This window comes from Palaemon carinicauda, chromosome 23, assembly GCF_036898095.1.
Source record: "Palaemon carinicauda isolate YSFRI2023 chromosome 23, ASM3689809v2, whole genome shotgun sequence".
Taxonomy (NCBI): domain Eukaryota; kingdom Metazoa; phylum Arthropoda; class Malacostraca; order Decapoda; family Palaemonidae; genus Palaemon; species Palaemon carinicauda.
In genome coordinates, this window is record NC_090747.1 from 77,137,872 (window position 1) to 77,151,683 (window position 13,812).

At 44.9% G+C, this 13,812-nt stretch overlaps 1 protein-coding gene across 8 annotated transcripts in view; it reads right to left on the reverse strand.

Annotated features, from left to right (window-relative positions):
* The window catches only part of LOC137617188 (uncharacterized), a 125,638-nt gene that overhangs the window by 16,899 nt on the left and 94,927 nt on the right, over positions 1–13,812 (reverse strand). For 5 of the 8 annotated variants that reach the window (XM_068347071.1, XM_068347073.1, XM_068347074.1 and 2 more), the window contains exon 8: positions 4,012–4,172. In XM_068347071.1, coding sequence (XP_068203172.1) covers positions 4,012–4,172 — 161 coding nt within the window. Of the gene's footprint in view, positions 1–4,011; positions 4,173–4,478; positions 4,640–13,812 lie in introns of all 8 variants that reach the window. The other 3 variants (XM_068347072.1, XM_068347076.1, XM_068347070.1) reach the window with 1 other exon arrangement.

Here is a 13,812-nt window from a genome sequence, read left to right on the forward strand (position 1 = left end):
TCGCTATCGTCATCATGTGCTTTTTCTTATAACTGCCCTTGTTTTCACTTGCTTGCTCTGGACCCATAAGTTATTAAGTTAATTTTCCACAATTTAACGTTAAAACTACATAAATAATGTAACCAGTACGGGCGATGCTCGGAGATGTGTTCTTATGTTGGAGATCACTCAAAAGAGAACAAGCGATGCACGCCTTGAGAGCAGCTCCCATGCGCTTGGCCACCTAGCATCAGCATCTGTAAGTGTGCTCGTATTTCAAGTGTTTGGCTCGTATCTTAATACAAAAATTTGCTCAACGGCTTACTCGTATCTCAAATTGCTCGATCTTGGGACACTCATATGTCAAGGTATTACTGTACTCAATTTACAGGTACTAACTGTTAGGTTAGGTATACTGAATGATTCAAATGTATTTTGCTGTATTTCATCGTGGTTATAGCTTTATTTAAAATCTAATGCGGTATTTTTGTAGGGTTGGGAACAAATTAGGCGATTTACATGTATTTCCATACAGTAACAATGATCTCACTAAACTGATATAGAGCCTGATTTTTATATTTAATTTCAGGTGATTTGATTTTCAAATTTTACTAAACCTAGCCATTGTCTGATATGCTTTTTCAATCTTTCATTTAAACTCCAATTCTAAAGATCCTAAATATTTAAATGATTCCACCTCATTAATCCTTTCTCCTTCCAATGATAGAACGAAATCTCAGGTTTCAGGCTTTTTTATCAAAAAAGGTAATGCTCTATGTTAAAAATCACTTAAACCCCATAGAAATTAAATTAGAAACCAAACGTGAAGTAACAGCGGCAAATGTTAACACCATAGGAAAAAACATGTTCATACTAGTGATATACAGACCACCACATCAAACACAAGAACAGGACAAAGAGCTGTACAGTATAGACAATATGGAAAAGAAGTTAACAATAAGCTAGCTATCCTAATTGGAGACTTCAATGCAGCAATAAACTGGGACACGGAATTCTACATCAAACACAGAGTCACGGGCTACTAGAATTTGTCAACAATGAATTTTATCATCAGTGGGTCAATAAACCAATTAGAGGATACAATATACTATATATTGTGCTACCAACAGAAGAAAATTTAGTATTCAGTGTTTCAGTATGTAAAAATATTGGCAAAAGTGACCACAAAATAGTTAGGCTTCAAGTAATATTCCTCATCCAGAGGAAAGAAAAATTATAAAAAATCTAGACTACAGATGTAGTAACTGGATAAAACTGGACGAATACACCAAAAATTTAAAATATGACGAAACAACACATAGATACACAATGGGACTCCTTTGTACAAGTATATAAAGAAAAACGGGCTAAATGTACACCGTATAGAAAATTTTCACCAAATGGAACTCCACAACCTAAGTGGTTCAACAGAGAAATAGCCAATGCAATAAGAAGTAGAGACAGGAAACATAAATCAGTGGGTTCACAGCCTTCAATTCATGAAATTTCCGAGCACAAGAAATTAAGCCGAAAGGTATATAAACTAGTTAAAAAGGCCAAGATCAATGAAGAGAAAAGAGCGGCTTCAGTTAGTAAAGAAAACCCAAAAGAATTTTTTGCATATGTAAACAGTAAAAAATAAATCAAAAACATTAGCCCATTAAGAGACTCGGAAGGTAATCTTATAACAAATGATTTGAAAATAGCCAAATTGATGAATGCATATTTCACAAATGTATTCACTAGTGAAGAATCAAAAACTTTCCCCGACCAGCTATCAAATATGAAGGACCACAACCACTAAATATAATCACTTTTACAATTGATGATGTCAAAAAGGAAAAAAAAGGACTCGGGTCCAGATGATATTCATCCAAGAGAGATTATAGAACTAGAAGAGATAACACCACACTTTTACAAAATGTTCCGAAAGACAGCCAACAAAAGTAAGGCACCACAAGGATGGAAACTAGGCAATGTTCCTCCAATCTACAAGAAGGGACCATAAGAAGAACCTGGCAACTACAGACCTGTGTATAACTTCAGTGCCTGGCAAAATTTTTTAATCAATTATAGTAGATTCAAAATTAGAACATATAAAGAAAAACAATCTTCTGATAGACAACCAACATGGTGTTAGACAAAACAGATCATGTGACAAATCTTTAGGAATTTTTCCACATGTTTAGCATTAATGACAAAAGCTGGGCAATAGACATCATATACCTAGACTTTCAAAAGGCTTTTGACAAAGTTCCTCATGAAAAATTAATGGCCAAAATTAGAGCACTAGGCATCATTGACGAGCCAGCCGAATGAATCGAAGATGAAAACAGAGTTGTAATCAATGGAAGAGCTCCAGAGTGGGAAGCTGTTATAGGATCTCAAGGATCTCTCCTTCTCCTTCATTATTATTGTCATTATTTCTAAGAAATATTTGAATGATTAAAACTAACAAAACATGGTTTTCTTTCCAGTTGCCAATATCAAACTGCATAGTTCAGGCAATGGGGTACATTAGCTTATAAGTTATATGCATTGTTCATGTCAATTACTTAATGTTGGGAAAAATTACTTTAGAATTTGATTGTAACTTAAATCCATTTTAAAGACTGAATAAACCTGTAAAATAAATCATAGTACCTCACCACCAACTTAGGATCTCCACAAAACAACTGCCTAGGACTGACTCATAACTTGATAGTAATTCCTTTAAGGGAAGTGTTCTATGCTTTTTAATTTTTGGTCCACTTAATTTTCACCCTTACACCCTCAGGATTGATCTTTTGATAACAATCCTGGCAAAGTTTAGAAAACTGTTTTGATTGCTCTTAAATATGAATTGGTGTTGGGTTACTAGGTATTTCAGAGGCGAACAAAAACCATCTTACGCAAATATCTTCTAAACTAATCGTTGGATCATATTATCTTAGCACAAGACTATAACATCCCAACCTCATTCATGGCAGGCAGACCAATTTGCTACATGACACGAGTTCACTCGTGAATTATAACACGGATGGACTAAAAAGTCGGAGACATCTAAAATCCTTGTAACAACTACAACTACAACTACAACTACTACTACTACCATGAATCTTATTTTAAAACTATAACTTTAAAATTTTTTTTTTTTTAAAGTAAAAGGAAATGGCCTAATCTTTACAATATTATACTAACTACAGATATATGCATTCAAGTATATGCTCTTTATATTCATATCTTAACCAATTCCAAAATTATAATCATATCTTTAAAAAAAAATGTAAAACAAAATACAATGGTAAATAAGTAGTAAGACAAAAACAAATTTCTTCACTGAGAGTAGAATAACTGATCTGAATCAAATTTTTTGACAATTTTCAACCCATTGACCTGAGGTTTTCTTGATGTACTGACATTTTTAATGCCATTAGGTAAGAGACGGTTAAGGAACTAGCCATTCTGAGAAACTGAATATGTAACAGGTTTATGTCAGATATTTATAAATTCACTAACTTTGTACATAGGAATAACACAGCTGCACATGAATTTTGTAATACGGCTGTTTCACAACATTCATTCACTAAATGTGTAACTACAAAATGGAAAAGTTATACGGAAATAATGTTTGAAACTGTGTAGTTACTGCAGACAATCAATAGCAACCATACTATCTTGATGGTCAAGACAAATCTTGGCTATAAATATATAAAACTAATTCTAACCAGCACCATCTTTGTAACAGTTCCAGAGCTGCCCAGTTCTTTGCTGACTATTCATAATTTAGTGATGACTATAGTTACGTGTCCATTATTGTGTTCTCAAAAAAAAAAAAATGTTTCATAAAAAACATCCCCATCAGGAAAGAACTAGGTCACTCAATAAGACTTATATGATAGATATAAAATTGATAACAATATTAATACAGCACGTAAAGTCAATCATGGAATTTATATGTTTCATATGCCTTTTATTCTGTATTTAATTTATTTTTAAAAATATCAACAATAATTTTTCATAATCAAGATCTCTCAATCCCTTATTACCTACCTTATGATTCTAAAGTCAGACATTTCAGCCCCAAATCGGTCTACTATAGTCAGGGTATCAAACTGGACAGCTTGGAGTCCTGTGCGAACTCTTGTGATGGTTGGCGTTGCTCGATAGTCAACTATAACGTCAAGAGGTCCTGTCAGCCAATGGGCCCTAACCTGTCAATAGAAGTGCGAGTGATGTGTCTACTGGTCTAAGTAGTGTCAAATGAATGCATCCTTTCCATAGATGAATTATTGAGATGGAGTGACAAGAGTAAGAAGTTTCTATTAGTCCTCCAAAACTGCCTTTCTTTAACACTTTTAAAAGAAATAAAATTCCTGTAGTTATTCGAGCCACTGACTGTTTCAAGTCAAAAGCTACTTCACCTTTAATACCTCAGGCACAACCTATGATTAGTGAAAACTACTTACCTCTTAGGGGACTTTCTCATCTGAAAAAGGAAAGATATCAGACTATCATACCTGTCAATGATGAAATCGATGAGTTTGGAACTGTTATCTTTAAGACCAGCCACAGCATGAGTAGCTAATGCTCCCAAGGTTGAATTGATGGTTTTCACTCCTTTATCAGTGTTGTAGACTAATTCAATGTTCAGTGGTCCAAGCACATAATGAGTCCGAACCTGTTGCAAAGATCCTTACTTCTTATAACCTCACCTTTCCAATTGAATTTTGTTGATCTATCAAGGATTACTAGTGGCAGTCAGGCCAAACTACTCCTAGAGTTATCACATCTGCATTTTGCATGTAAATGAACTTCAGAAATTGGAAAATATTGGAAGTATAGGACTTGATAACATGATTACTTTCACCAAAGAAATTGCTGTTTCAGATATAAATGTCTATTATTAATAACATGAATAAGGTCTACAAACTCTAGAAGTCTCCACAAAGACAATTCTCTTTATAAAGCATTAGTTTAAAACCGACACATCCTTATTACCCGCTGTAAGAATCTATCTAATGTAAACCCTATTTAACCATTAGGAGATTTAACTTCCATTCAGAGTTACATCTTAAAAACTGTTCTCTTCTCAGTTACTACTTTTAATCTTTTAATCAATGTATATCTGTGGTACAAGTAATGTTTCATCAACAGGGAGATATTGCCCCTAAATGTAACAATGACCGAACCAAATAATACTTGCAATATTTACCCTTGTGTTGTCCATAAATGAAATGAGAACCAAAAATATACCTGCAATATTTACTCTTCTATTTAAAAAAAATCCTGAGGAAAAGAATTCTTGACTTATGCCTCCTAACAGTAGTAGCCTTGTTGAAACCAGGTAAAGACCCATCATCCCCAAAAATTATTGACCAATATCCTTACTGCATATCCTGTAATAATTATATTAAAGAATGATCTTAGCCCATATCCAACTAATTGTCAACAGACCAAGCTGGCTTTAGACCAGGTCGATTCTGCTGCAGTTGTGTATTAAACTTCATGCAATACATTAGGGAAGGATTTGAGAAGCAAATCACTAGTACAGTCTTTGTCGACTTTACAGCGGCATATGCCACTGTAAACCATAGCACACTCCTCCTGAAGGTGGCACAACTAAATGCAATAATAGCATAGTCTCCATCATTGAATCATTGTTTAGCAATCAGCGAATCTTTGTAGAAATGGATGGCAGATGGAAGGTACAAAACAGCAGCCTTCCACAAGGATCAGTGCTGGCATCGACACTAATTAATGCCTATACAAATGACCAGCTGCAGTGCCAGAACATCTGCAGGTACATACATGCAGATGACCTATGAATGTCCATGCAATCAAGACTCCTTCACCACCATCGAAGAAAGCCTTACAAGCGCCTTAACAAATCTCTCCACCCACTACAAAAAGTGGCACCTCAATGCTAATCCAAGCAAAACACAGGTGTGTACCTTCCATTTGAACAATCACAAGGCAAACAAATCTACAGATCAAATGAGGTCACAAGGAACTTGAAAATCATCCCTACCCAGTCTACTTGGGTATCATCATTGACAGAATGTTCTCCTTTATAGAACACCCAAAGGCAAAACAAGTAGCAACTAAAAACAACCTCCTCAGCAAACTTGCCAAAACCAGCTGGGGAACAGACTTAGAGACAAACAGCCCTGGAACTTTGTTACTCTTTGTGCAGAGTACTGTGCACCAGTGTGGGCAACATGCCATGTGCATAAGGTAGACCCAGAGCTAAATAAGGCCAGTTGGATTATTACTAGCACCCTAAATTCAACACCTCTATCATCTTTATACAAAGTAGCCAGTATCCCACCACCCCATATCTGATGAAAAATGCAAGCAAAAACTAAAAAAAATCAACAAATTAATGACTCTAGGCATCCACTACACAATCACCAGGAAGCAAGGCAAAGAGTGAAATCCAGCAAAAGCTTCATAACAGTGGATGGACTAAAACCAATTCAGGCAGCTTCTCACAGGCTAGAGAAGTGGCGAGAAAGTGACTAATGGCCATCCAAAGAGGCATTACCCAGCCCAAACGAAGGCCTGACCAGCAGAACAACCCTCACCACAAAGGACTGGGTAACCCTAAACAGAGCAAAGGTAGAAGTGGGCAAAACTGGAGAAAACAACCACAGGTGGGGATTATCCATCAACTCGGAATTCCCATGCGAGGCAACACTACGAACAATGGAACAAATCCTACGAGGGTGCCCACTGGACTCTCATTGTTCAGATTAAAACCTCAGAGAGGTAAATGTCAACACGCTCCCGTGGATTCGACATTGGCGCAATAAGATATGATTACATAAAGCTCCAAATCCCTGTCATAATTACCATTATTTTCTTTAACTTAATTTTAAAAGCTTTGAAATGCCTATAACCAGATAAGTTCCTCTCCTTGTTCCAGTTTTCCATTTCCAGTAAAATGTACACCATAACAAGGTTTTCAAACACTATCTCATATTAAAATCAATCAACAAAAGTCATTATGAAGTATTTGTCGTTTCTAAACTATAGTAGGAAAACCAAGTTTTTTTTCTAATCAATACCGATGGTTTAAATTTTATTTACAATACTTCAGCGCCTAAGTGTCTTCTGAAAGGAAAGGTTATAGGTGAAACTAATCTGGAAAGTGATGGTAAAACTTCAAAAATTTTAAACAGTTTTTATTTTTCCTAACATACTCACCGAGAACTACTTTCCTGTGGAGTCATTTGGTGACCTCTCAATCTCGACCAAGGTTTTCCCGCCGTTATCCCCCTACCCCCGCTCTATATAGTTTTTACCCCCGCCGCCAGGATGCGCCCTGAGGGCAGGATTAGGGCAGGTCACTGCCTCTCCGGGTCAGCATCGCCATTAAGTTCGACGTTTAGCCCAACTTGGCAATGGAAGGATGGCACTCGGGGGCGGAAGGGAGGGCCATTACCCGGAAAGTAGTTCTCGGTGAGTATGTTAGGAAAAATAAAAATTGTTTAAAATTTTTGATTTGTTCCGACACAAATACTCACCGAGAACTACTTTCCTGTGGAGACTTATACTTTAGGAGGCGGGAGTGCCATTCTGCCACTTGGTTCGGCACATAGTGCCTAGAGGGCTAAGGAATGTGGGGCCTATCAGAGAGCGGATAGAGGGTAACTGCGGAACCTTACGCTATTATTTAAGACTCACCTCTTAAAATTTTCTCTGCTGAATTTTCTCCTGATGAAGTAGCGACGAATTTATTCTCCGTTGGGGACATCTTCTAGCCTACCGCTACACAGATTGGAGGGCGGCGATGACTGTCCCAATGGAGAATCCATCCAAGGATTTTCTTGAATAATCCTTGAGATAGTGGGCAGTAAAGGTCGACTGGTGCGACCAAGTGCCAGCTTGTAGGATCTGTCCCACCGCCATGTTTCTCTCAAAGGCCAAGGAAGTGCTCAGGCCCCTGATGTCATGGGGGCGGGGAGTGCCTGGCACTGCCATCTTATCCTCTTCATAAGTTCTAGCGATGACTTGTCTCAGCCAGAAGGAAATGGTGTTCTTGGAGACTTGCTTCTTATTAACACCTGTGGAGACGAAGAGGTTCTTGGCACCTGGTCGGAGATGAGCCGTCCTTTCCAGGTACTTCCTGAGCGTCCTTACTGGGCATAACTTCAGGTCTTCCGTATTGCCTGTCCTGGGAATGGCCGGAATTGAGAAACCTTCAAACTTCGGGTCCCAGACTGCTGGGTTCTGAGTCTTCGCCACAAAGGAGGGTACGAACCTGAAGGACACTTCCTTCCACCCTTTGGAGTGAGCAACGTCGTAAGACAGACCATGGATCTCACCTACTCTCTTAGCTGAAGCCAAGGCTAGCAAGAAGACGGTCTTGAGGGTGAGGTCTTTGTCCCCGATATCTTTGAGGGGTTCAAAGGGAGGACGACTTAGCATTTTCAGGACCTTGGCCAGGTCCCATCTGGGCACTCTCCTAGCTTGAGGAGGGCAGGACTGCTCGAAACTTCTAATTTCATCCCTAAGGTACACGAGAAACTCAGCTATGTCAGGGACTGAAGCTTTAAGAGGTCTTATGTGTTTCTTCGAGCACCACTTCGTAAAGGCGGCCCACTTCGCCTGGTATACCACTGTAGAGGATTTTCTTAGGTATAGGGACATCCTCTTAGCTGTGGAGGAGGAGTACCCCTCCTTCTTCAAGAGCCGCTCGATAGTCTCCAGGCGTGAAGGCGAAGAGAGAGAGGGTTGTCGTGGAACTTGAGGAAGTGAGGTTGACGCAGCAGATCTGACCTGGGGGGCAGAGGCCAAGGCGGTTGGCTTGCCAGGTCTTTTAGATCCGCGAACCACTCCCTCTCCGGCCACCAGGGCGCTACCAAAGTCATCCTTAGGTTTTGGGAGGCTCTTACTCTGTTGAGTACCTGCCTTAACAGCGTGAAGGGGGGAAAAGCATATACGTCCAAGTTGTCCCACTTGTGCTGGAAGGCGTCTTCTAGGGCTGCTCTTTGGTCTGGCACCGGGGAGCAATAGACCGGTAGCTTGGCATTGAGCTTTGTTGCAAAGAGATCCATCACAGGGGAGCCCCAGCGTTGAATGATGAGTCTGGCTACTTCTGGGTGTAGGGACCACTCTGTCCCTACTATCTGACCCATTCTGCTGAGGCCGTCGGCTAGCACGTTTCTTTTTCCGGGGATGAATCTCGCTAGCAGTACCACCTGTTGCTCGTCCGCCCAATGCAGGATGTTTATGGTGAGGTCGCACAGTTCTTTCGATCTCATGCCCCCTTGCTTCTTTATGTAGGCTACCACCGTGGCGTTGTCGCACATTAAGGCCACGGTGTTTCCCCTCAACCGACTTGCAAAGTGCAGACATGCCTTCTGGACTGCTTTTAGCTCCAGGACCTTGATGTGGAGATGTCTTTCGGTCTCCGACCAGGTACCGCTTGCTGTCTCCTCCCGAAGGTGGGCTCCCCACCCTAGGCTGGAGGCTTCTGTGAACAGGAGGTACTCTGGGGGACAGGACCCGAGGGGCATCCCCTTGAGGGAGTTCGACTGGCAGCGCCACCATTCCAAGGCTGTTCTCGTGTCCGGAAGGACAGGAATCAACGCCTTCTGAGCGCCTGTCTGGGACCAGAGGCCCTTGAGGTTCCATTGCACGGGTCTGTTCCGCATCTTCCCTTGGGGAACCAGTTTCTCTAATGAGACCAGGTGACCTATTAGTCTCTGCCAGTCTTTCGCCCTCCTGGAATGCTCTGACAGGAACGGCTGAATGATGTGATTGAGGTTCCGTATCCTGTCTTCCGAGGGGAAGGCCTTCCCCTGCACGGTGTCCAACGTCATACCCAAGTACCCCATTCTGTTGGATGGCGTTAAGTTCGATTTTTCCAGATTGATAATGATTCCCAGATTCCTGCAGAACTGGAGGAGGTCCCTCCCTTGCTCTTCTAAGAGGGCCTTTGAGTTGGAAAGGAGCAACCAGTCGTCTAGGTATCTGATGAGACGGATACCCCGTTCGTGAGCCCATACTGAGACCGTCGCGAAGACCCTCGTGAACACTTGAGGGGCCGTCGACAGGCCGAAGCAAAGGGTCTTGAACTGCAGGATCTGGGAGCCCCATTTCACCGGGAGGAACTTCCGACTCGACGGGTGGACGGGGATCTGGAAATACGCGTCCTTGAGGTCGACCGTCATCATGTAATCTTTCTCCCTCAAGGACATCAGGACGGATTTCGGGGTGTCCATCTTGAAGTCCGTCTTCTTGACGAACTTGTTGAGGGCCGACAGGTCTATCACGGGTCTCCACCCCCCCCGTTGCTTTCTCTACCAGGAACAGGCGGCTGTAGAAGCCTGGACCTGGGAGAAGGACTTCTTCCATGGCTCCCTTCTCTAACATGGAGGAAACCTCTCCTTGAAGGGTGGCCCTTTTCAACGGGTCCCTGGGAGCCAACCATTCTGTCTGGGTGGCTGGAATAAGAGGGGGTGGGTCCGCTATGAAGGGGAGCCTGTAGCCTTCTTTCAGGACGGACACCGTCCAAGTATCCGCCCCTTGTGTTTTCCATGCTTGCCAATGAGGTCCGAGGCATCCCCCAACCCGAGGCTTGGGCGGGAGTAGGGGGCCTCTCCCTCTACCTTCTCCTACAGGGGCGGCCTGATCTGCCTCTCTTCGAGGCGGAGTAACCCGACCTGAAGGAGCTGGCAGAAGCTGGTGCTCCCCTGCGGGAGGGCTGCGGAGTTGTTGTCCAGGAGGAGGAAGGGGCGTCCCTCCTCGAAGAGCTGGGGGCGGCCTGAGGAGTCACGGCGCTATCCGAGACTGATCTCCTGTATGGCGGCCTTCTGGAAGATGCTTGTCTGGGGACGTTGGTCTCTCTCCTCTTGGACACCTTCTCCATTAGCACTTCCAGTTCCTTCAGAGGGAACAGAGACTCACCCCCTAAGGGTAGGCTACGCACCACTCGGGCTTCCCTGTCCGGGATTCTCCTTGACAACTTAGAGAGCACTGTGTCCCGTTTTCTAAGTACCCAGTTGGCCGTCAAGGCGAGTGCTTGGTAAGCCAGAAACTTGAGGGTTTTCCCCCCGGAGGTGAGAAGGTCCGTCAGGAGACTCTGTTGCTCTGGATCTTCGGGGTCTATGGAGGCTTGTACGTTCACCAACGTGGAGGCCCACCAGTCCAGCCATGAGGAGACGTTCACCAGGTCCCTTGACATCTCCTCCATCATGGCGGCTTCCGTGGGTGAGAAGGAAACAGGGGCTGAAGAGGCCCTTTCGTCCGAGCCACCTTGTCCCAGGATGTCTAAGGCCGGGTCCACTTTACAGGGACCTGGGCGCCGCCCCTCAGGAATATACACCTTCCCTTGCGTCTTGAGACCCTGGAGTAGTTTGGAGGCACTCTGGGACTTGGGGGCCTCCGCATTGCTGGCCACCAAGTTATCTATGTACTCTTGTCCCAGTACTAGGTCTGGGGCAAGAGGAAGGGCCAGGGAGGACTTCGGAAGGGCGTCGTGGTGAGTGAATCTCAGGAGGCTCGACCTCCAGGAATTCACCTTAGGAGTCGAGGGTTCTGCGATCCCATGGAGCCTCCTGATGAGACCTACCACCCTTCTGTAAGCGGAGTCCTCCGACGGGGGAGCCTCGCCTCCGTCGGCCGAGGCCTCAGCCTGGCGTGGGGGAGCAGGGTTGCTTGGACGGTAGACCGGGCGTCCTCCTCTTGGGTCCAGGGAGGTCGACCCGTAACCGTAGGGCGCTCCGTAAGAGGGTGGATCTCGCCGTAAGGCGGGTGCCACCGGCTCAGGGAGGGCCCTCGGCTGCCCCAAGGCTCTGGAAGCCGAGGACACGGTCCCGGTGGGATGACCCGACAACGGGAACCGGTCCTTCTTGCTCGATGACCGCACCAGCTGGGCTGGTTCGGTCAGGCTGCCTTCAAGGAAGCGGGTTTCCCCCCGCTGGGCGGGGTGAACCGGAGGCCTCGAGGACTTATGCTTAAGAGCGAGGTCCTTCCTGCGTGGCAGGTCGAGCGGTTCTAGGCTGTGCGTAGGGAGCGGCAGCCTAGAGGCTCGTTCACTGGACCGAGAGTCTGGAGAGTGGAGCCTCTTGGACTCTCCTGAAGGGACGTAGACCCATTCGCCGCCGGGAGAGGCATCTTTCCTATACTTACGGGAGTGAGAGCGGGGGCGCTTCCTGCTGTGTTGCGACCTTGACCTGGAGTAGGAACGATCGCTTTCGGCCCGCTCTCTCTTCCGGTGCCGTTTCTCCCTGACTTCTCCCCCGGAGGATGAATCCACCTCCGACGAGTCTGAGGGCGCCACGTTCCTCGCGTAACGGCTGCCCGCGTGATGCGTGGGGGAAGCTCTTCGCCGTCGGGCGTCCGAGACTGGATGTTGGAGGAAATCTTCGGGAACCGCTGTGGAGATCGTGGGCACTGAGTCTACTCTATCCATGCTAGGGGGCCAGGGGTCCAGGGTCACGTCCATCCTTAGCGGTGACCTCCCCGGAGTTTTCGGCAGCTTCCACCCGAAAGCATCGCTACTCGGGCGGCGAACTCTAGCGTGGTTGTCCTCTGGCGGGGGAGAGCCCGACGCACCGGCCCACGAGGGCGGTGGGGACTCCGAAATAACGACACTGCCCCATACGGGGTCTTCTGAGGACGCGTGATCCCCTGCCACGTGGCCTGATTCACCCGAAGCACTACCGGGCCTTCCGTTATCTCTAGAGGGGCCTGCCCTTGGTTCTTCCCTCACACTGGGTTCACCGGGAAGAACGCTATGGCTAATTACAACACCGGGGGCTTGGTGCCCACTCCTCTGCGAAGGAGACGGAGAAGCCGAGGCTTCGTCGGACCGATCACTGACCGACGGTAAAGAAGACACGCCACTCACTTTCCTGGGGGAACGCTTAGACGACGACTTCTTTTTGGTACTGTACCGTACCCACTGTATGTCGTCCCAGCTTACGCACTCCGGACACGTGTCCGCGGAGAAGCAAACTTTTCCCCTGCACGTGGAACAAAGGGAATGAGGGTCCACTTCTGGCTTAGAGAGGAAAGCCCCACACGACTTTCCGGCTCTAGGACCAGGGCAACGACGCACATGCTCCATCGTTCGCACACGAAGGGCCAACACTAGCGAGTTACAAGCACACTGGGATATACGCAAGGGGAACGTACTGAAACACTTGCGAATAACGCACTACGCAAAAAAAACACAAGTCCCCACACTGGAAACACGTGGAATCACAAACGCGCCAAAGGATCGAGAGAGCGAGAGAGTGAGATGTTTCACATCTCACGACCAAGAACTTAATGGCGATGCTGACCCGGAGAGGCAGTGACCTGCCCTAATCCTGCCCTCAGGGCGCATCCTGGCGGCGGGGGTAAAAACTATATAGAGCGGGGTAGGGGGATAACGGCGGGAAAACCTTGGTCGAGATTGAGAGGTCACCAAGTGACTCCACAGGAAAGTAGTTCTCGGTGAGTATTTGTGTCGGAACAAACCATTTTTCACATTAGTCAAGCTATAATAATCTTTCCTATTCTTATGAATGTAATCTTTCACCTTTCCCCCTAAAAACAATAATATACAATATGCATTTACCCATTTAATCTAATTCCTTTGCACTTCATGCATTTCTTCAAGTATGTGCAGTATTCACATGCTCTCACAAAAGTACCGAATTTCACACTCCTACATGTAGCCTAGGACAGTGGTTCCAGATATGGGAGCATTATTATTATTAGAGACTTACCAGCTCAATGAGTCGAGCTCGACTTTTAAAGAACTGGCCCGAATAAATTTGGAAGGGAAAATGAAATTGAATGGAGAAAATAGTATATATAGTAAATATGATAAAAACCTGTGATAAAAGATAAATT